Below are 23,604 nucleotides of genomic sequence, written 5' to 3'. Positions count from 1 at the left end.
GTCATGTAATGCCTCATCACTTGATTTCATTCATTTTCTCGTCCTTTTTTTTTCACACTACTGTGTTAACCCCCATTGTTGCAACTTTTAATGTGTGAAAATCATCCCAGTATTTTTCTTAAAAGTACCTTCCCAGAATTTTACTTATTTCGTAGTATTTCTTTTTCCAACAATCAGTTTATTGTAGTGTCTGAAAGAGCCTTTAATTGTTAATTCTAGTGAGTTCAGTTCATAAAACACAACTGAGGTATACTTGAAGGGAGACTGTTTTGTTCCATTTACTTGACGTACCTTTTCACTAATTCTGGTGTAATGTTTGTAGAATTTTTCCAAAATATTTCTTGATTTCTTGATATGTGTAGATGAATTTAACTTTTGAAACCTTATATATTCTGTTAGTCAAAATAGACTGTCTTTAAAAGCTCTCTTTGAGGTTTGAAATGTCTATTTACCGGTCCTTATTTTGAATGAAGGATAAGAAGAGGTATTCATTCTCTAAAATATTCTTCTGGTGTTTTCATTTAATTTATTTGCTGTCTCTACTATTGAATAGATGGCTGTCTTTGCTACTTGGTTGACAACTCCACCAGATTAGTGTTTGTTCTTAGACTGCTTTTTTTGGTATCCTGCTGGAATTGGTCAAGTTTAAATTTATTCTCAAAATTACAAATGTTATTGCAATCTGGCTTATTAAGAGATTGTCCCAGCTGAAAACTAAGAGCCTCATAACTTCAGTTAAATCCAAAGAGAGAAAAGAGAACCGTTGATTGTGCAAAACATGATATGTGAGACTTGCTCTCGGTTGTTTCCTTACGTTTGAAGGTGTATACTTCATGGTTTGGATGAATGGTGGAAACATAGTATTGCCCAATGCCCACGTTCCAATAAACCAATGTCCTTTTAATGTCTTCATGGCAAACGTCACTCAGAGTAAAATGCTGTTCTCCGACCATTGTCACTGCCCCACTGGTTAAATGTGTGCTGTAAGCCTTATGAAGTTTTGCTTACTTCAGTTATTGTTAATATGGGATCTACTACTTGCCCTCAATTCCTCAAGAGAGTATATGATATAAATTTGCAGCTGTCAGACAGTCAGCAAAATTAAAACAGCATTCAAATCACTTCAAAAGTATTGTTTTGTCAGTGTAGTGGCTGAAATTATACATATATCTGTTTCTTAATCTTACGAGTCTTTAGGTGATTTTATCAAAATGGATAAAGGAGTATTTACTGTCCATGTGTTCCACATTGTTATTTCCTCATGTCCTGTTTAAACTTGTTTTTGTACCTGCCAATCTATTATGTTACAGTGAATTCATGCTAAGTATCCCAACAATCAAAATAAAATTTCAATTGAAATCTGAACTATTTTTTGTATCATCCTTTCACCCTTTGAATTTGGACTGGATTATTTTTCCCTACATGGGTTTGTTAAGTTATCTGTGTTGTAGATTTTATTCATGCCTTTCCCTTTTGGAATCAAAACGCACAAACAAAAAACAGCATTATAGTTGAAACTTTCATTTTTGGTCACAGATTATTACAAGTACTGAGAAATACAGCTGTGAGGCCAATTGGACAACAGAAACTAGGAACAAATTTATCCGCAGTTTAACAACAATTAACCAAGTTTCAACCACGATTCACTGTAAAAATGGATTCAATTTTCCCACCATTGCTTGCATAAAAAGGACAACCGATAACTGCACATTTAGCGGAGGACGAATCAAATCCTTGAAGAGTTGCTTACTCGTAGAGTCATCTAACAGAGATGAGGGTGGTGATTGTGCTGGTGGCCTTTCTGCCCGGCCAATGGAATCTATTTTGATTAAAGATCTTTCAGTTGAAGATACAATGTACCCTGGACAGAGGAAAAGATTTCTTTACAATAGTACTTCAATGACTTTAAGTGAAGTTTCAAGTGGACTTACGTATGATAGCATATATATTTCCATCGAAATTTGCAAAATATCGGTTCAGCTGATCCCTTAGGCGTTCTCTGTAAAGAATTGTAGACTGCATTACTTTGTGAAACCAAAGTCATTTGCATTAATTGGGCATTGTAGTGACTGCTTACATGCCAAAATGAGTTCTGTCCTTGTCAGCACATATGGAGAAATGTGGCATCTGCAGTATTTCTTGCATGCATAGAAACAATTGTATATTGTTACCCTGCAGCCGACAAAATTCTGCTTGAATGAATAGAACTCCAACTGGCATGATATCCCAAGGTAGAAGTGTCAATGTAAAGCACAAACCAAGCAAATATTTAGCCTCAGGTGATTGCATTACTTCTCCATTAAGTATAAATGACTTGGCATCCTGCAAAATTAAAATGTAGGGTGTCTTGCTAAATGTAAAAAAAAAGCAGAAAAAGGAAACAAAAACTTACTCGTATGAAGTCATACAGAGATGGGTACAGAGGTACACCAAAAGTATTAGAAAAAGCACTAGGGAGAGGGTTGGCTTCTCCACAAATTCCTTCCTGAAAGATCCAGGTATTTAAGTGTGTCCGTAACAGATAAAAGGCAGCGTTGAAATTAGCTGCTGTTCTTCCATCCATCAAAATAAATCCAAGGCATACCACCTGAAACGGAAATTTATGTCAGGCGGGTCTTTAAAGAAATTGATGATCAACTCGAGTTGTAACAGATAATTTGCACATACTCTTTTTTCCCAGAGACAGCCGATAGTTAGCAGCTAAAACATAACAAATACAAAAATCAAAACTTTAAGTAACACATTACCTAAGCCAGAAAAACATGAATTTCATTAAATAAGCTTACATCATAACTTGCGCCAATTAACGACTGTACAATAAAAATATCTGGGGCTATTTGAAGGAATGAAGAACATCTTGGGCTCATGAACAGGAGCACAGTAGATCCATTTGGCAGTCTACTTGAATCTTTGAATAGTATTTCACTGAAATTTCTTGTAGCAGAAATACAAGTGTAGGACTGGTTTTCAAGAGCATTCAGAAGGTCACGTAGGTTGTGAAGTTGAGGCAGCACATCCATACGTGCTCTTAACATAGAACGGTACAAATGGTTGTTTGTCAAGTCGCTGTCAACAATCCTAAAAGGACAACGACCTGGATGTAAAAAAAATTGGCAGAAAATAAACCGTCAACAATTTTTACCTTTAACTACTGACCTGCGATGGTTAAAGATTTCCTGAAATGATGCAATATCTAATCGCTTGGCTTCTTCTATCAATATTCGCCGTTCTTCAAGATACGGAATAAGTTGGAAATTTGGTTCATGGTTGTGAACTTCATTATTCAATTGGAAATGTCCGCCAACCCTTACTAGTCCACGTGCAGGACAACCAAGCCTAAATTCTGTGCATCGCAAGTACGCGGTATAACCACGTACCCGGTAGCAACGATAATAAAAACCATTATTCACATGAAAAAGGGAGGGAGCACCATGCAATCCCAAATCGACAGTCAAGTCCTGCATGTCCACGTTTCTGCCTCGCGATACGTAGCCCGCAAGCCCGCAAGTCGGATTTGGATTAGGGTCAGCTCTGCTCGAATCGCATCGAAAGGCGGCTTCGCCTCGGCATCGGCTTTGGCCCGGCTCGGCGGCTCGTCTTTGCTGGCTGGTTCGGCTTGGCTCGGCTGCACGGCGGCTCCGCTCGCACTTCAGCCTGCGGCGTATGCAACCCACTCCACCTCCATGCCAGCCGGGAGGGGATACCCCTTGCCTACGAGGCCACCCCGTGAATACCCCGCGACTAACACCCGCCGGCTACTTGCTGGCCACCCCGCCAGTAAACCCTTTGATTCCCTACCAAGTCGCCTGATTTACATTGGTGTCAGAAGTGGGATCTGGGCAACGACCACCAGTAACAACCGGAGGAGGCGCTCAGCATGCCGTGGCGCGAGCGGAGCCGCAGCCCAGGCGACCGGCGTGACAGGGACCAAGCGAGCTACGGCCAGAGTCCCGGACACCGCCGGGCCGCCGCCACCCTGGAGCAGCTGGCGAAGACCTTCGCCACCACCTCCCCGACCCTAACAGCGCTCAGCCAGGCAGGTCGATGGCCAGCACCGCCGCCAGCGGGGAGCCATCCAGGACTTGGATGGCAGGACCTCGTGGCCGGTGTTCCTGGCCAAGTTCGAGAGTGGCACCCACGTCTGACAGCCGGACGACCCGGGGCCGTCGCGTCGCCTGCTGCAGGCCCTCAAGGGCCGCGCCGCCGACCTGGTGCAGTCTCTGCACCAGGCCCATTTGGAGGCGCACTTTGACCCAACGCAGCGCCGCACCCTGGCCACGGCCGAGTTTGAGCCGACGCGTGCAGCGGTAAGCAGACTGACTCCGAGGGTCGTTTTCGTCGCTCTGTCTCTCTCGCACTCACGGGGGCGTCCGTGTCGGTGCGAGAGAGACAGAGCGATGGAAACGACTCTCGGAATCAGTCCGCAGGTGAGGCCGTCGTGAACTTCGGCGGGGACATCCTGGAAGGCTACGGCGACGTCGGCGCGTCCCCGCACGGTGCGCCTGTCCAACCCGCTACAGTGAACCGCACGCGCGGCCTTCATCGCCGGCCTCGCCGACCGCGAGGTGCCCCGGGACATCCGCGAGCTGGACACCTTCGCCGAGACCGTCAACGCGGGCGTCCGGCTGGAGGCCGTCGACCAAGAGGAGTAGCCTGCCGCAGCTGCCCACCAGGACTCCGACGTGCGCGTGGCCGCCGTCCGTCCGCAACCGAGGGCCGGTCGCTGGTGGCCGAGCTCCGCGACCTGTTGCGCGGCCAACGCAGGCGCCTGCACGAGGCCGCGCGCGCTGCTTCCTTTGCCACGGCCTAAACGCCACTTCAGCCGCGACTGCCCGAAGGAGGATAAACGTAAGGGTTCCTCTCGTCACCGACTATGGCCTAGCGGCAGGCCATCCTTCTCTGTTGGCCCCTGCACTGGGCGCCCTGGAAACCACCAACTGCACTTCTACCCGGCTACTCAATCGGCAATAAACCTCTAACTGTGCGGACGTGTCTCCCTTTCATTCCCCGCCAATCCCTAACATTATCATTCCACACTCTGTACTCCGCCTTTCCTCAAGTTCACTTTCATCTGAGTAAAATGTAGATTTAACTTGCAATCATGTACTAGTCCTTTTCTCCTCTTTTTCATCATTCTGTGGTTACTGTTGCTGCAACTACGTCAATACTTAACTTGGGTTTCTTATGTTATCTAGCACTGAATTCCAGAGAGGGAATGTGTTCTTCTGTCAGACATGCAAACTAAGTATTGAGACAAAGATATTGTCCTACAGTTTTCTACTTCTTGTCAGTATGTTGTTCCATGCAATATTTAAAATAAAGGCCATTGCTGACAAAAATAATTCTACAACTTATTTCATGGTGTTTTGCTCCAGGAAAAGCAAGGCAAATGATATAGTACACAATAATTGATGCCACATAATACTTTTTATTAAAAAAACATGCAATGATCACCTTAGCAATCAAGTCACCATAGCTAAAATCAGAAAACATGCAAAAGAGCCAGAGAATCCAGTGCAATGAAAGTCGTTCGACTTTCACTATATTCGTAGCCAGTCAAGAAAAGCCAGAGTCCTTAGGAATATCTGAGGGTGATGAGTTGTCCCTCCTTCACTTCCCTGCGGCAAAACCCATCTGGGCAGTGCCCAATGACCCGGTGATGAAGAATAACATTAGTAAGACAACCTTCACACACAAAGTGTCCACATGGAATGATAGTGTCGATGGGCTCAGCTGCGCACACTAAACACTGTCGAGTCTTGTTCTGCTCCCCGTTGGATGTTTGTTGGTTCACTGCCTGTTGCTGAGTTGGTCCTTGCTGCAGGCTCGATGCTTGCTCTTGCTGGTGCATTGGTGCTTGTTGATGCACAGGTTCCTGCTGCTGATTGTTCTGGGCTTGATGCTGTTGTTGCTGGTGAATTGGTGCTAGTTGATGCACAGGTCCCTGCTGCTGATTGTTCTGGGCTTGATGCTGTTGTTGCTGGTGAATTGGTGCTAGTTGATGCACAGGTCCCTGCTGCTGATTGTTCTGGACTTGATGCTGTTGTTGCTGCTGCATCATGAATGCGTTCATTTGATGCTGCTGCTGCTGCATCGCCATGTATCGCTGCTGAAAATCATGTACCATGTTGGCACGACGCATGGCTTCCTCCTTGGTGGGTCTGCCCGGCTTCCTTCGTGGTAAGGTCGCACCCATCATGCCCATCTCCCATGGCAAGGCGTTTCCTAAAACAAATCACAAAAAATAAATTTAAATAATTGGTTTAGTATTATGGAGGATTGGAATTGGGATGAGGAAGCTTAAACTGATGACGATTAAAAAGCAGAGGGCATGAGAGAACAGGTCATGTTACTGATTTTCTGGGGTTTCAAAAAGCTTAAGGGGGCTCATACATGTTAAAAGCACTTTGCAAAAACTTTTTTTTGATGTAGAAGGATCAAATTTTTATTTTTTCTGTATTAAAACCATTTTAGATAGTTGAGTAAGCTTCATTTTGGCATAAAGTAAAGTGACTTTGGACACTTTTTGGAAACCTAGTAGAAACGTTTAAAATTTTGGTTCTCGAAAGATTTTGTTTGCATACTTGTTCAGATCTGTGGGGGGAAAATCAGCGAGACTCATCCCTAATAGTGTCATAGAATTGACTAGAATGGGCTTCTTCTCTGCAATAGTTTTTTCTTGCTTTGGAAAACCAAACTTATAAACGTTTCTACTTAAGTTCCAAAAAGTGTCCAAAGTCACTTTACTTAAAGCCAAAATGAAGCTTACTCAACTATCTAAAATGGTTTTAATACAGAAAAAATAAAAATTTGATCCTTCTACATCAAAACAAAGTTTTTGCAAAGTGCTTTTAACATGTATGAGCCCCCTTAACGTATGCAGGATACAAATTGTACATAGACATTTTCTTATAAGAAATTTCAGATGAATCTCATACATAAAGGTGAGGAAAAGCGCAATTTTTAGGTCAATAGGGTAGCTAAACCCCATAACCGGATCTTGCCAAACAAGCAGTTATTGGTGCATGAACACGAAGGAGAAAAAAAACTGAAGGGGTAATGCATACTTACCATTCGAGCCAGCCATTGGCATGAAAGACGTCCCTGGCATAAATGCCACTCCAGCTCCAGCAGCAGAAGTTGAAGCCACTGGGCTCATTAATGGCAAAGGACCAGGGGACGCTTGGGATGGAGACGGCATTTGAAAGAACTGCATAGGGGAGGGAGCCGTCATCAAGGCACCAGCTCCAGGCCCAGAAGCCGCAGCAGGTTGCATGAATGGCATCCCAGTGCGGGGTGGAGTCATGAATGCGGCAGCTCCAGCCCCAGCAGCAGGTTGAGATGGCGGCATCTGCATGTATGGCATCATGGTGGCAGGTGGAGTTATGAATGCGGCAGCTCCAGCCCCAGATGACGTTGAAGGCATGAAGGAAGCTCCAGCCCCAGCAGCAGGTTGAGATGGCTGCATCTGCATGTATGGCATCATGGTGGCAGGTGGAGTCATGAATGCGGCAGCTCCAGCCCCAGATGACGTTGAAGGCATGAAGGAAGCTCCAGCCCCAGCAGCAGGTTGAGATGGCTGCATTTGCATGTATGGCATCATGGTGGCAGGTGGAGTCATAAATGCGGCAGCTCCAGCCCCAGATGACGTTGAAGGCATGGGTGACACTGCAGCCACAGTGGCAGAGGAGGGCACCTGCGAGGTGGTCGTCACAACGGGTGCTGGATCGTCCACAGCTTCTGCAACAAGTAAAGAGTAATTTGAGCAGGGGGAGGGGAAAGGGAGGCTCCTTTTTTCCAAGCCCGACGGGTTTGTTTACGTATTTTGACAACAAGCCAGCTCATTTGTTTGAGCAGTATTTTACATTTTGGCCAAGGTGTTCCATTTCAAGGAACACTCTTCATGGAACACCGTTGCCATAACGTAAAATATTGCCCACACAAATGCACTGGCTCTTCGGCAAAATACGTAAACAAAGCTTGTAAAAAAAGTACAATGGCTGCCGCCCGGCAAACTCGATGGTCCTCCTCGCCCCGGCTTGTGCGTGCTCCAGTGAAGTGCGCCAATTTTCACATTTAACCGTAAAAGCAGAGGATCAATTTTGGGGTCCAAGCTTTTGCAAGCCAAGTTTGAAAGTATAGGCATACAGTTGAGATGGCGCACTTACACGCCGGGCGGTTGGGCTAGGCGGCCAGGCCTACGCTAACGGACGCGCCAAAACTGGCGTCCATGGATTGAGCTGGAGTCATTCATTACATGAACACAAATAATAACGACCGCAGCAGGGCAACGCCAAAGAAGAAAATGACCACTGGTTAGGGCGTTGGATAACTTCATTTAACTCACGAGGTGGCTTCAAAATGGTCGCCCACCTGCTTGTCTGAAAGGGCGGGGGGGCGGCGAGACAGACTTTACTGGGGACGCGACGGGGAGCATTGTCTCCGAATATCAAAATTTCATGACAGACGTATCGAGTGATACATACCTTCTTCCACTCGTGACTGCATGACGAAGCAAAGAAGAGAACCAAAGAGATCCCAAAGAGAACGCCAAAAAAGAGCGGGAGCGCACGGGGCAGAGGACCGGCAGCGACGGCAACCAGCGCGAGAAAGGACCTCGCCGTTCCGGCGAGCTCAGGAACACCGTCGCAAACTCAGTGTTGCCACACTCGGCCAACTCAAAACTGCGAAATGGATAAAATTTTAACGACAGAACAAAAACCTTGGTCTGTCTTGTGCTGTTTGAATATTTTTTTTAAGCTTAAAATCAACAGATTCGACGATCACGGCCAAATCTTTTTACACTTGTGAAGATCTGATCTGCCAATAGCACACGTTGGCCAGCCATACGCGCATAGCAGACGACTTTACTGCAGTAAGAGATCAACTCACGTTGCAAGAAAGAGTCAAAACGAACCCCCATTTAGCCCTTGTCCTGGCTTGGAACATTTGCTGAGCTCAGTCTGTTAATAATAAGCCCTCCGCTGCCTTGTTTTGTTATGAAAGCAATCATTGTGTCTCTCCAAAGACTTCCCAGTGAGAACAAATGACGTTAAAACGATCTTCTACTCAGCGATTTTTGGTCAATTTTGATTTTACCATTCATTTTGAGCAGATCATGGGTTTGGAAAAGAGCTGCTAATCTTGTGATAGACCTGAACTCAACACTTCATTTATTTTCTTTAACAAGATCATTCATTCAATAATTCATGAAGAGTTAATAATTTGTTTAAGTCTGCGAATACAGACAGCCTTAATTGATGAGACTCATTGCCATCGTGCATCGGACCTTGGCCTCTTTCTCTCCCAGGAACTTGGTCTTCTAAGCAATGCAAGAACTACATGATTTTCTATTGATTTCCTTAGAGGTAAACTGAATCAGCAAGACAGTACAGTTGCGTACAGATTGCTGAGAAAACAGACTTGTTGACAGTGAAGATGTTTTTTCTCAACTTTTTGTAACCCGTTAGTTTCCATTTGAGTTCCGTAATTTTTCCTCAACCTATGTATGGCAGGGTAATTTGTCTCCGAACGTTATTTCTTCAGGTAAATTTCAATTCCTCAAAACAGCCCCGTCACAATTAGTGGTGGCCTCCTCGAGAAATTTTTGGAAGAATGAAACAAGGTTTTGATTTATGACAGTGACTTTTCTAAATTTATGGAGAGCTCATTTCTTTTTCTTTTAAAGAGGCAGAAAAAGATATTTGTTTTCATCTTGCTTACAAGATCACTCAGCAAACTTTTCAGTCTAACTTTACGGGTCAAATTCAATTAAACCATTATATATTAACAAATTTGAATTGAAAAGAAGAAAACTCTCAGGCCAAACAGAACAAAACAACTTAAGATTCTCTAGCAGCATACGCTAAAGAAGTAAGATTTATTGCACCTCACCATCTACTAAGTAAAAGGTAACATCAAAATTTTCTTGAGTACACAACTTTGGATAATAAACTATGCTTCTGAAATAACATGACAACTTGGAAATGCAATCATATACTTCACACCAAGCCTCACCGAATAAAATAAGCTACAGAATATCACTAACAGTATTGTAGAGAAACTGCACTTTTATGCTTGATGATAATGCAAGACACAAGCTACAATGATGACAACATTATGCTTTGATGAATTTAAGGGAATTAAGACAGGGAGCATACCATTATGTAGTCTGAAAAATAAAAAAAATCTCAGCAAAGTGCTAAGCTTTTTCTTAGAACGGGCCATAATTTTACAATGACATGAAAAGCTACTCAAGCTCTAAATCGTATGGTCACATAGAAATCACATCAGTAAAATTTTCTAAAAGATACCGCTGGAAACAGGTTGGAATGATCACCACAAAGATGACTTAACTTGCGGTATGCCTAACCTACTTAGATTACATCAAGCTCCAATAACAAAAATAATTCAAAGCTAGTCAAATAATAAAGACAAGGAAAGGGTGTATCAGGGAGAGGCAGATGAAAAAATAACATGAGAGACTGTCGGACACCAAGGCGCAGTCCAAAAATAAAAACGTATGAGATGAGACTTACAACATGCGCATAACAATTTTGACCAGAAAAAAATTTGATGGAATCCTGCGTGCAATAAAATACACGTATATCCAAGTTTTGGTGACACAAGAAAAAAATTCAATTTAGTTGTCAACTCAAAGGAAGTGTTGTAAAATGCTAAAGCAGGGATCAGAAACATGATGTTATTTAAATGAGAATTCACAGGAATGACACAGGTGGGTTCTATCTAAGTAGGAAAACATATGCTATATAACATCATACAAAACAAGTATCACCTCACAGCTGCAGATTATCATTAACTACATTTTCAACAGAGTAACATGCAGCAAACAAAAAATTCAAAATCTGAAAATCTGAGGGATCTTGAAGTAGCTGGGTGGTGAGTTGCTGAATGTAAAGATCATTTGAAACAGCTGCCACAGTTCTATGGCGACTGGGGATGAGTCCCAATGACAGACTGTAAATATCATCAATCATAGAATCTTCAAAATTTTTCAATTTTCCTGAAACATAACACTAGAATTAACTTCTTGCAGTCAGACATTTTTAAATTAATCTTTTGATAGACCATTAGGTCACAAGAATACGAACCAAGGAAATGATAGATGTTAGGATGGTGCACACCAAATCGCCGTTTCATCATGCCATTGTTAGATTCGCTAAGAGAAAAAACACAACAGTACAATTATACCATTTAAGAAAATGGTCTGAGGAAATGAATTACATTTTCTTCATCTACAAGTTTCTTACCTTGCATTGTTTGTCCGATGAACACTTCCAGAGACACTGAGGGTAGCTCCTCTATTTATGTGACCAAGCCATTCGTGCAGAATATAGGCAAGAAAAGGCCGAACAACAGCGTACAGAAGTGGATGAAATGTTTCTAAAGCTAACTGGCCAATTATGTTCAATCCCCTATGAAGGAAATCACTGGGCAAGAGAGGTAAACTGCAGCAGAGCCTTACAACCATTTGGACCTCAAGAGCTTGGATAAATGGGACTCCTATATTGGTTCTTGCATGCTTGGACATAGCCTGAGAAATTTAGGAGAACAGGGCACTTAAATGCAGTTTCAACCAGAAGCTGTAGAATTCATAAGTCTGAACATTTTAAACTGGAGGTGTCCACTGAAAATCTTACTTTCTTCAAACAAGTCCCACTATGAAAATACATTGTGAATAAAAAGAATTATACGGTCAAGAGCTGAAAGCAAAGTTAGAAGGAGAATGCCTTGACCTTTACTCAATCAGAGGTCTATTGTGCCAATTTAGGCCTTACCTTTAACAATGATTACTAGAAGAAAGACACAGAAATCATAAACCCAGTTACAGGCAGTGTTTTTAAAGAAGGCGAACAATTCATACAAGAATATATTCTAAATCCTCAAATTATTGAGTCAAATTTTCTTCAGATTGTTTTCAGAGTACTACCATTGGTTCTATGTATCAGCCAAGGAAGGTGAAAGATGCCCAGACCCACAGATAGCATTAAAATACTTTGAGTGTTACTATACTTTTAAAGAAAGCCTTGTTGACAGCATCCGAAGCAAGGTACTGGCTGCCTTAGTTCACATTTAGCTGTTAATAAAGTTTTACTTCATACATACAGCCTATTTTGACTATGCGACTCAATTAGAAAATAGCGATAGTTTCAGTGGAACCTCCTTTTTTTAAAAAAAATAAAATGTAAATACGCACAGAAACAGCATGAAAGAGGCATCCTTGAACAGGGACTTGAAAAACCATTGAAAATGCTGCAATCATTGCATCCTCAAAGTCACAAATGACTCTTTCGAAACTCCACCATATGAGATGAGTCCGCAGAAGCAGCAAAACAGCGATATAGGCAGATTCCGTCTTACTCTCCATCAAACACCAGCACAACGGAACAACCTGTGAGTAGAAGACATCACAGAAATTAGATAAGGTGTAATGTCCACATTCATTTGTAAAAAAAAAAAGTTACTTACAGTATTTCCATAAATGGTTACAATAGTAAACACCTTTAAAGAACAGAATAAAAATTATTTATCTAATCTCCTGGGGACTGTACACACTAATTCAAAAAATAAATCTCTTAATTTACCTGATAGCACCCATCAACAGACGGTTTAATGAAAAATGTGCCATCTGCAAATATCACAGAGGCCATTCTCATTAACTGGAGACATCTCTTACTAGCAAATATAATATTATGGGAACCATCCTCACTCCAGGTGGAACCAAGATACATTGAATCTTCTTCATCTAGAGTCATGGTAAGCGCCTCCCAATCAGGATTTTGCAGGATAGCGCTAAGTTCTGCTAAGTTCTGAGGAAGGTTTGGGAAAGTGCCTGAACGAGCCCTCTGCATGGCAGGACGCAGCCTCCTCATGGTTAGTTGGGATCTTACATACCTATTTTCCAATCTGTGGTACAGGATGAGAACAAAATAAGGACATTGATGGCAATAGCAATAACAAGAAATCTGAAACTAATGAAGTGTGTTACCTAGCTCTTTCTGTGGCAATTATTTCCCCAAATGTCACATATGTAGGAGATCTAGCTTGATCAATGATGGCTCTTCGAGCTGCTAAGACTTCTCTCAGAAAGGGGTCTGGGCCATGAACATGCGCAATTGTGTGAAGGAATCTTCCACCTACACATTTAGCTCTCCCTGGGCACGATGATCGGTTGCATCGAAAACTAATTGAATTATTAGAAATGTGATTTACATTGTAGTAAAATCCGTCTCCAACATGATAGAAGTGACTGCCTTCTTGCCTTCCTCTTTCATAGTAGATGTTCATAGTTTAAGCGTTTCAATGCAAAACTAGGAAACGCTGAAGGAGAAAGTGCGTTGAAGATGCCTGCAACACAAAAGCAAAACGATCACAACTAAGCAGAACCAACGCATCATAGAAATACACTCACAAATAATGTTTAACATACTGATCTGAAAATGATCCAACTGTGAAGAGAGAAGGAAGGCAGTGTGGATCTACACAGCACTCTATTTACAGTCCCACTAACCTAACAACAGAAGCTGCTGCTAGAATGGCTATTGCCTAGAGTACACCTGCAAGCAAAAGCAAATGGATCAGACAAACAAACAAGCTTACAATGTGTCAACAGGCAACATTATGCACAAGCCAAAACAAAAACAGGAAAAGCTACAGGGAGGCATAGAATGCTTTGGTGCCACTATAATAAAGAACACAGCATTTTGAGGAACGAACATACAGTCCATTGTCTTGGATAGGAGAAGTGACGTTAAAACCAAAATAAAAAAGATGAAGACACTGCCAATCGGTGCACACCTGTCCTAGCTTCAGGAGACAAGGACGCCAACAACAAAGCCGCAAAGTACGGCTACAATTGGGACAAATTTACGAACATTCAAAATCGGATCGGGACCTGTCGTAGAACGACGGGCCTGGACGGGCCTGGACGGGCCCACAGAGCCGGTCCGGTAAACTACTTCGCGGTTTCAGAGTTTGGTTCGGCTCAGCTCGGCCTCGGAACGCGCTCGGCTCGGCATCGGAAAGCGCTCGGCTCGGCCCGGCTCGGCTCGTCTTTGCTGGCTGGTTCGGCTTGGCTCGGCTGCAGGGCGGCTCCGCTCGCACTTCAGCCTGCGGCGTATGCAACCCACGCCACCTCCATGCCTGCCGGGCTTGGGATAATGCATAGTTGCCGGGCGCTGAGGAAGGCACATCTGCTTCTGGTCAGTCCCCATGCTTCACTGCAAGTTTGCTGCCCACAAATTTGTCAAGTCGTTTTGATTGCCATGGCAAGTATTGACCAGAAATCTTCAAAAGCTTTCCCAATTTCGGCCAGCTGGGGAGTGTTTCTGACCCAAGCTTGCCGTCTTTTTTGGCATTCAAAACGCGGCTTGCCAAATTTGTGGTGAGCAAACTTACCAGGGTCTCAGTCATGCTGGCGGAGGCTCGCAGGCCTGCAGACCTGAGTCCGATTCCGAGGATCGTTTTCGTCACTCCATCTCTCTCCGGAAACAACCCATGAAAACGAGAGAGACAGAGACAGAAAATGACCCTCGGGATCGCACTCCTGATGCAGCCCCGGCCGCTCAGTGTCTGTATTTCGAACGGGTTGCTTACCAGCGAGGCAAGATGTGTCGGAGGAAGATTCCCGGCACCGTTCCACAAAACCACATCTGAATCTGTGAATTGTTGGTACTCTTCTCGTCTCGAGATAGCGCGTCCCAGCAGAGGGTGGTCTGGGGAGAGCTGCATCTGAATGTGAACCGAGGCACCTCTCGTCTTCCCCAGCCGCGTCGCCGCCAATCTCCTCACTGCAGAGCCAAAGTTGACCAGACCAGGGAGTGACCAGCATTTCCCTGAAACAGTAGAAAGTTTTAAAAGCATCGCGGAAACGTGACGGGCGGGACCAAGCAGTGGGGGGCAAACACACAAGTGCAAAACAGCAATGGAGGAAGAGCTAACCCTCTTCTCTTTGAACGGTATTCGAACCCGCTGACTGATTCCGAGAGTCGTTTTCGTCGCTCCGCCACTCTCGCACCTACACGTGACGCCCAGTGAGTGCGACAGCGACAGGGCGACTAAAACGATTCTCGGAATTAGTCAACAGGCTGCAGAGTAGAGACACTCCACAGTCCTTGCGCAAGAAAAGCAGTGACCTCCTCCCTGCTGGGCCCGCTGCCATGCCTTCATGGCACCCAGGGCGCATGTGCATTTCGGTGTGCATAACGCACGGATGCCCAACGAGGCGTCCTCGCTTTGAGTACATCCATTGCGGAACATGCAAAAACAGCGTATTGAAGCCAGTTTGCCTTACTTGGCGAGGCAGGCGGATAGAGTGCAGTCGGAAGGAAAGGAATGCCCTCAGACCGCGCGTGCGTAATAGCGACATGTGCGAAGTACGGGCGGAGGAACTCACCTGGGCTCCCACTCACCAGCGCACCGCGAGCCCCGAAACTTAGGCAGGCAGCCTCTCGGGGAGTCGAAAGCCTGGCCTAGTCCAGAGGCTCGAAGCCGGTGCGCAGGAAGACGAGGGCCCTTGCCATTGGCCAACCGGCCCTCCCACATAGCTTTACAAAGGTAGTACGTGGGAGTAAAGCGAAAAGTGTGTGTTGTGGGGGGGGGGGCGGACTTCCCACATTCGTTGTTGAAAATTTGAACACATTCCACATTGAGGTGGCAAATACTCCTGTAAGTAGGCAGCACACGCGGCAGATGCAGCAGAAATCTTGCACACTCCCACAATCAGTGTGAACAAAATGTTACAGTAGGTTTCCTCTCCGCAGAAAGGCTTTATACATAAGAAATTCCTTTTAAAGAGGCTGCGGTAATCAGGTTTAGTGCGCGCTCCACCGCACGAAAGCTGCCGGGCCAGCGCAAGACCTCGCCGTCAACGGACCATGAACTCGAGAGCCGTCAGGGTAGGCAGCCAGCCAGCCACCAGTCCGACGCGTGTTGTGCGGGTCGGCCTACCCTGCCTTTGCAGGCGCTTACGGAGCCGATGCTCAGGCATGGTTAGGGCCGCGGTGACAAACAAGAAACAATCTCATAATGTTGAATGGCGATATCAGTGGCTGGAAGGCGAGCCGCTTCTGGGTCCTCGCGAGAACACCGCGGCGGTAATGCTGCTACAGCGCGGGCAAGGATTTGGATTGCGATGTTCATCGATCACGCGTCTCATGAGTGGCCTCGCATCACCCAAATCACATCTAGAGCCTCCACTGCGGTTTGTCACGTTCATGGCGACAGGTAGGACAAGTTGCGCCAGTGCGTATGCGACGCCCACGTGTGATGGCTTTGTCCTGGAGTGGGACGCCGCGGCGAGGCGGTGGCGGGTCCGGTGCGGTCTCCACCGACCCGGCCTCCACGTACTCCGCGTCCTTCCCGGACTCACCACGTTTGCGCCGCGTCTACCTGAGTGGCTCACGAAAGTGACCATTAGCGCCGGGGCCGGCCATAAGTGGCTTGATTAAGGGAGTCGGGGGCACCCTACAAAATGCCTATTTGCGCCGATCTGTCAAGCTGGTTGCCTACCCTGTTGGTGTTAGGCGCTAAGACTAAGGCACTTCCAACATAAAAAAGATAATCGTACATGCCAGACACCTGCAGCAAAGCGAAGTCAAGTCTCTCTCTCTCTCTCTCTCTCTCTCTCTCTCTCTCTCTCTCTCTCTCTCTCTCTCTCTCCTCCCCTGAGGCACTCGCCTCCCTTGCTTGTTAGGGTAAGAGTCATTGATCCAGCCATTGATCGATCAAAATATAAAAAAAACTGCACTGTCACCAAACTGCACTGTCACCACGACGGAACTTCCGCTGACGGTGATCGGTGCGCTCGCTCGGCTCGGCTTCGGCCGGCTTGGTCGGCCACGCGTCCGTGTGTCCGCTGGCTGACCGGCCGGCCTCCTCCACAGCGCAAGTGGGCTAATCTCGAGGCAATCCCGCCACGTGCACAAGCATTTATTTCGCCCCCAAAGTCAGCCAGGTGTGCGGCGCAAATGGGGTCGGCCTCGTTCCCCCGATTCCCAGAGGCCGCCCAAGGCTGCCCAAGGCGGCAAGGTCCAAGGCTGCCCAAGGCTGCCCAAGGCTGCCCAAGGCTGCCGCGATGACGCCTGGTCCAGGAGGGGGCTCGGGATGCTACGGATGCGGAGCCGCTGCTAATGAAAATGCCGGAAAGTTCCGCAAAACTGGAAAAAAACAGGTTTTTTTCCGCCTGGCCTCGGAAAAATTGGAAAGAGTGCCTGAAAAGTAGGCAAAAAGCGGCAGCCTGAAGTAGGCTCAAAGGCATACCTTAACCCTGTGAACCCGACAGGGCACTCAAACCATGCCGCTCCTCGGCGGTGAGCTGTGTTGAATCTGGTTGTCAGAATGGCCAAGTTGCTAGCACCAAAAGTGGTGTCATGCTGCCTAATTTTGCCGCCAAACTGTTTTGTCCACTTTTCCGGTTCCGCCCAGTTGCGGAAAATTTGCATCTCTAGCCGCTGCTGCCGCTTCTGCACCCACACTGCCCGCTGCCGCGCATGTGGAAACCGCAATGCTGGTACCTACGTCTAAACATGTCGGCACTCGTTCAGGAGGACTCTCTGAGCTCGCCTCGGGCCTCCGAACGCATCTCCATGAGAAGCCATTTCAAAAACCACGCCAATGAAACAGCACTGACACTGCTTCCTTGACAGCAATCCCCCTACATCCGCATGCGGGGAATCCCCTCGCAAAAAAAAAAAAAAAACTGAAATGAAGAAATGAGTGACTTTGCCTCGCTGCGCCGACGTGTAGGCAACCAAATGCTCATCAGCATCTCAGGCTTGTCTAGCAGACCGCCTGCAGACGGACTGGCCCGTTTGTAAAAGATCGGCCTTTACTCTATTCCCGACATTGCATTGGAACATACGACAGTTCCCCGTGCAGTTTGACAGGAGAGGCTCGTCGCAAGGGCCTCGTTAATGGAATTGTCAGGCTTCTACACTCATGTCTTGCAACCCACTGGGCGCGCAAAAGTCGACCCCCCCCCCCCCCCCACCCATTTTAACGCACCGCGGCATCGATTTCTGATACGCTGCCGACAGTACGAATTCAAAAAGCCCGCCGGACACTCACCAAACTGACATCCGGGGCGCTGACTGATGAATTTCTCATACCACTGCCGCAGTAGCCTCGCAGTCGCTTCCGCGGGGGATCCGGGAGGTTCGGGCGGGCGCCCGAGAGGGCCTGTCACTCGGCGAGATCACAAATAAAAAAAAACTAAAAAGAAACTAAAAATAAATATTTTAATTATTTATTTATGATTTTTTGTCCTTGACGCAGCTCGGTGTCTCCTCCATCACCTGAGCTCCGCCCCCCGACAGAAAAAAAATAGTTTTTAATAGTTTTAAATAATAGTTAATTGTGTCGGCCCTTTGCCAGGAGGCGAACTGAGCCATCCCCCTATCAAAACTTTACTCCTCTGACAGTATTTTCTATTTCTTTACCTATAATTTATTAAAAATTAGGTGATACTTTATATATTTTATTTAAACTATATGTATTATAATTTTATCTTAGGGGGGACACAATAATACGGGGGACGGAAAAAATGGTGGACAGATATAGCCATCCCACGTCAAGAATGTTACGAATTTACGAATCAGTGCTTCAGAATTCTAAAACTGATACAAAATTCTGTACTTTTTGTTTCAATATTCACAATCAGTGATACAGTTCCATGTAAAAATGCGATCTTAATGCAAATAACTGTAACTGATACAGAAAACTGTAACATGTTGTTACGAGTTTACATATCGTCTGATGCAAAATTTAATAACGCAAATTTAAGGTCAAATTACGAGCTTAATTTTTTACATCACAGTTGATCGGGCGAAAAGTCCTAACGTAGGGCATGGTACTTAAGAAGCTTCGGGCCAGGAACTCTAACTGTCGCGCCGCAGGGCACGTTTCCCACCACTACCTGGGCATGCGGCGTGCCCGCTCGGTGTGATCGACAGTCTGAGGCGTGCCTCCCCATGCGGCGCTGTGGCGCAAGCGGTAGCATGCCGAGCTGGCAATCCGGGGGACCGGGGTTCGATTCCGGAGAACGCAGTTCGATTTCTCCGGGTGTTCGGGAGTACAGGAGCAACGGAGTGAATGTGTAGAAACGAACGACCGTTGAGATTCAAATTTTATTTTTAAAACGTCAAATTTTTATCATTTTAGCATTGCAGAATTCTGTAACCGGGAAACAGTTTACCGTAACGCGTGATACAAAATTTTGTATCAGTGTTGATACAAAATTCTGTAACATTTGTAGTGGAAATTACTGCGTAACCATATTACAGAATTTTGTATTGAAATTTTTTTGAGTGTTGGTACTATTTTTCGCCGTGAAGTTTGACAGGGATGAGTCATCAAAAGCCACGAGCATTAAAAATCTAACGATAAAAATCATGCGTCTCATATTGCCCCGAAATTGTCTCATATTACCCCGGCCTACGGTAAAAGACTAAGCCATCCAGCACATTTATTAGAATCGGTTTCAAAGGAAAAGCGTCGAAACTGCGGGTCTTAAAAATAATGTGAAAATCGTCTTTCGACTTTTTGACAAGAGAAAAGTCGAGTTGCGCACGTTTGCGGCACCAGGCTGAGATAGTATGGAAACCCCCTTTCATGCCTATTGTGTCCGGCGATGCCATTCAATGCCGTTTTCCTTTAAATCGACGTCAGGGTGATTCCGTGCGTAGAGGGTCATTTTGGATGTACCAAATGTTCTTTTTTAAAGTTCAACTTTAGGGGCTAAATTTGGTGTAGATGGCATACATTGTACCCCCCAGTACCCTTCTGAGCGTCGCAGCGCTACAAGTTGACTTTTAATTTCACCCCCTATGAAATACGGCGGATTTTACAGAAATAATGACGGAATTTACAGATTACGGAATTTACAAAGCGAAGTCTTTAGTCTCCTGACCCGCTGGGTTACAAGATAGGTACAAACTGTTGACGGTGTCATTTTGAGCATCCAAAATAGCGTTTTTCAGCGAAGGTTGTGGGAACTTTCTCCCTCAGATAGAGGAGCTAGGGCCCAAAACGGAATTTACATCCATTTTTACACCCTTACCGTTTTGAATAGTTCTGACGGCCTGGAAGCGTCGTTTGACCGCCCCAGGTCCCGCGGTAGGGTGGCCCAAAAAAAATCGAAGGTTTTCCGATTGTCCAATTCCGCTCAAAAATCGATTCTAGACCGAAAAAAAATAACCCCTATTTTTTGCGTTTTGTCCTGAGACGATTTTGAATACCGGCTCAATAGCGAAAATGGGTTTTAACCCGTTTAAAGCACCAAAATTGTCATAACAATTACAGTTTTTAACGGATTTTCAAAAACGATACGGCAAAATGTTCGGTTTTAGACGGCGAACAAATTACATTTTCACCCATTTTTTGTCAGACTTCGTCTTTAGTATTCTACTTGCGATTTTCGCTCAAAAAAACACATATTGTTCACTATTTGGAGATAATTTTCTTGTTTCGGACGGCCGAGTTGCGTCCCTATCCACTTTCTTATCTTACACTATCCCAAAACAAACCGACCACGTGAAATATAGCCGTGCAAATCAATTTGCCTACCATCTAGGGACAAGCATTTCGTTGCTTTCGGTTTAAAGAAAAGTCGATTGAGCTCTGAGGCCGCAGTTTTCCTCCGATTCTCAAATTCGAGGGGTCATTTTGTTGAGTTTTTTAAGACGAACAAAAAAGATTCTCGTCATTTTTTTGTCAGACTGCGTTTTAAGGTCCGTCTCTGCTTACAACGTGCAAAAATCGCCCAAATTCGAATTTTTTGCCCACTTTTAGACCGTTTTTCTCGTCAGCGATCCACGTGACCAGCCAATGATCACTCTTTTACCTTCCCTAGCCTTTCTGGAATGGCTGGAATTAAGAAGAGCCAGGTCCTAGACACGAACTAACAGGTCCAGGCATGATTTGGCGGGTTTTTTGCTTGTAACGTGCAAAAATCGCCCAAATTCGAATTTTTTGCCCACTTTTGGACCGTTTTCTTTTGTGCAAACCTGTCACAACTTCTCCAAACCGGTCAGAACTAGACAAAATCGGTTGCAACTCTCCCACTTTTACTGAACTGTTCACACGAGCCCAAAACCGTCCGGGCTGGCCTTATTTATCCTTTTTTTAAGAAGGAAAATTCTAAACGACCCGCCAAATCATGCCTGGACCTGTTCGTTCGTGTCTAGGACCTGGCTCTTCTTATTCCAGCCATTCCAGAAAGGCTAGGGAAGGTAAAAGAGTGATCATTGGCTGGTCACGTGGATCGCTGACGAGAAAAACGGTCCAAAAGTGGGCGAAAAATTCAAAATTGGGCGATTTTTGCACGTTTCAAGCAGAAACGGATCTTAAAACGCTGTCTGACAAAAAAAATGACCAGAATCTTTTCGTTTGTCTTAAACTTAACAAAATGATATCTCGGGTTTGAGAATCGGAGGAAAATTGCGGCCTCAGAGCTCAACAGACTTTTCTTTATACTAAAAACAACGAAATGCTTGCCCCTAGATGGTATGCAAATTGATTTGCACGGCTTTATTTCACGTGGTCGGTTTGTTTTGGGATAGGGTAAGATAAAAAAGTGGATATGGACGCATCTTAGCCGTCCGAAACAAGAAAATTATCTCCAAATAGTGAACAATATGTGTTTTTTTGAGCGAAAATCGCAAGCAGAATACTGAAGACGAAGTCTGACAAAAAGTTGGTGGAAATGTAATTTGTTCGCCGTCTAAAACCGAACATTTTGCTGTATCGTTTTTGAAAATCCGATAAAAACTGTAATTGTTATGACAATTTTGGTGCTTAAAACGGGTTAAAAACCATTTTCGCTATTGAGCCGGTATTCAAAATCGTCCCAGGGCAAAACGCAAAAAATAGGGGTTATTTTTTTTTCGGTCTAGAATCGATTTTTGAGCGGAATTGGACAATCGGAAAACCTTCGATTTTTTTTGGACCACCCTATCCCGCGGGCACGGGCTTCTGGAAGCGTTTTTTATATTCTTTCGATCCCAAGTGGTCACGAGGTTCAAAAACGTCATGGTCCGTCATGGTCACCAACACCTATAAGACAACATTGCCATGCTGTAGTATATGACTCAGCCACATCAAAAGAAAACTGGCTATTTGACTCTCTTCCCTGACCTATTCTTCGCAAAATTACGGAAGGTGACCTTTGCATCATCACTTGTTGAACCCGAAACAGCCTCAGAGAAAATGTCCACCGTGTGACCATGTGACCTATGCAGTTTTCACAACTGATGGTCTACTACGTTTCCTTTTCGTTTTTGAACACATGCTTGGCCAAGTACACACTTACAAACGCATGCTTGCAAGTACACACTTACAAACGCATGCTTGACGCCGTATAACTCTATGCGTCAAGCTTGCGTTTGTAAGTGTGTACTTGGCCAAGCATGCGTTTTCAAGTGTGTACTTGCAAGCATGCATTTGTAAGTGTGTACTTAGTAGACAGTTAGGTTTGTAGTGCATTTGTCAACTTGGGAAATTGCTCTACCTTGAGGTCGCTTAGCGGTAAGAAGTTGCTACTTGAGGTGCGAAACATGTTCATCACCGTAAAGTGGGGCCCATCCTGAATTCAAAATCGTCAGTCCCATCCCTCTAGCACAAAAACGAGGAAATGAGACTTTTGTGTGTCTTTTTTCGGTTTTGCCCCAGTGTGCGCCGTGCAGTGAACGCATTGTTACAGTGCAGCGTAGCCTCGTCGAGGGCGATTCCGAACACCACTTCGCCGCGCAGTGAGTGGGCCAGAAGACTGACTGAGTAGGCGCCGTTTGGGCCCCAGCTCCGAATTCGCGAAATAGAATTGTCCTTTGGAAAAGTCCATATCTAGGTGCTCCTATTTAAATAATCTTATTTGTAATGCAAGCTGAATGTGGAATGTGGTCAATTTTTGCACAACGAATGTGGGAAGCTGTTCCCTTCTCGCCTCGGGCGCACTCACCAGTCCGCTGGGCCCAATGTGCGCTGCTGTGTGGCTGGCCGTTGCTTCCGTGCCAAAACTCTGTGCGAAGCGTCCATCCTCAGCCGCCACACAGTGATACAAAACCGAAAAAAGTCGCGCAAAATTATAGAGTGCACTGATCACTGCGGAATTTTTGGCTCCGGGTTATTGGGAGTTGCTGACCTCATTTCTGAAGAGACTCGACGTGTTGGACCACCACAGGGGCGGATCTAGAGCTGTTACAGGGGGTAACACTGAAACCCTGCGCTCGATCCTTGCCAAATTTTGTGCAAAGATGTTTTTCGTGTCGCTGACTTCATTTCTGAAAGGAAAGAACGTATGTGACCACCGCAGGGGCGGAGCTGTGGTAGTTTTGGGGGGTAACACTGTTACACTGTGCTTGATCACTGCCAAATTTTTTGAAAAGGTGTTTTCAGGGTCGCTTATTTCTTTTCTGAAGAGGTTGAACGAGTAAAACCACCACAGAGTAGGAATGAGAGCTGCTACATAAGGGGTAAAGATGACGGTTAAATTTGGGAAATGGAAGTTGACCAGTCATTAACTTCCAGTGTTCCCGTTTGCACCATTCGACAGCAAAAATGCTACAGATTAATCTAACGACAAGGCTGAGA

At 45.3% G+C, this 23,604-nt stretch overlaps 2 protein-coding genes across 3 annotated transcripts; both read right to left on the bottom strand.

Moving 5' to 3' along the window:
- Positions 1–5,420: 5,420 nt before the first annotated feature.
- LOC117650858 (proline-rich protein 36-like) lies at positions 5,421–8,741 on the bottom strand. Its single transcript, XM_034394472.1, has 3 exons — positions 8,487–8,741; positions 7,072–7,740; positions 5,421–6,225 (listed from the first exon to the last, which is right to left on the bottom strand). Exons 1-3 carry the CDS (start codon positions 8,506–8,508, stop codon positions 5,576–5,578), a joined length of 1,341 nt encoding a protein of 446 aa, XP_034250363.1. The 5' UTR covers positions 8,509–8,741; the 3' UTR covers positions 5,421–5,575.
- Positions 8,742–8,923: 182 nt separating this feature from the next.
- On the bottom strand, positions 8,924–18,320 carry LOC117650857. Of its 2 annotated transcripts, XM_034394471.1 has the most exons (10): positions 18,088–18,320; positions 14,617–14,855; positions 13,451–13,577; positions 13,010–13,368; positions 12,606–12,927; positions 12,490–12,522; positions 12,218–12,412; positions 11,271–11,554; positions 11,112–11,179; positions 8,924–11,023 (listed from the first exon to the last, which is right to left on the bottom strand). In XM_034394471.1, exons 4-10 carry the CDS (start codon positions 13,306–13,308, stop codon positions 10,797–10,799), a joined length of 1,428 nt encoding a protein of 475 aa, XP_034250362.1. In that variant the 5' UTR covers positions 13,309–13,368; positions 13,451–13,577; positions 14,617–14,855; positions 18,088–18,320; the 3' UTR covers positions 8,924–10,796. The 2 variants fall into 2 exon arrangements, with proteins under 2 accessions (XP_034250362.1, XP_034250361.1); XM_034394470.1 differs by lacking the exon at positions 18,088–18,320 and having other exon boundaries at positions 14,617–15,440.
- Between the last annotated feature and the right edge of the window lie 5,284 nt (positions 18,321–23,604).

This window comes from Thrips palmi, unplaced genomic scaffold (genome assembly GCF_012932325.1).
Source record: "Thrips palmi isolate BJ-2018 unplaced genomic scaffold, TpBJ-2018v1 HiC_scaffold_5, whole genome shotgun sequence".
In the NCBI taxonomy this organism is placed as follows: Eukaryota; Metazoa; Arthropoda; class Insecta; order Thysanoptera; family Thripidae; genus Thrips; species Thrips palmi.
This window is presented reverse-complemented; position numbering and strand designations above follow the sequence as displayed.

Coding starts and splice junctions, on each gene's coding strand:
- LOC117650858 (XM_034394472.1), bottom strand. CDS start 8,508: ATGCAGTCACGAGTGGAAGAAG. Junction 7,741..8,486: donor GCAGTCACGAGTGGAAGAAG/GTATGTATCACT, acceptor TACTTGTTGCAG/AAGCTGTGGACGATCCAGCA. Junction 6,226..7,071: donor GCCAATGGCTGGCTCGAATG/GTAAGTATGCAT, acceptor GATTTGTTTTAG/GAAACGCCTTGCCATGGGAG.
- LOC117650857 (XM_034394471.1), bottom strand. CDS start 13,308: ATGAACATCTACTATGAAAGAGGAAGGCAAGAAGGCAGTCACTTCTAT. Junction 11,555..12,217: donor GCCTCTTTCATGCTGTTTCT/GTGCGTATTTAC, acceptor TAAATTTCTCAG/GCTATGTCCAAGCATGCAAG. Junction 11,024..11,111: donor TAACATCTATCATTTCCTTG/GTTCGTATTCTT, acceptor GTTATGTTTCAG/GAAAATTGAAAAATTTTGAA.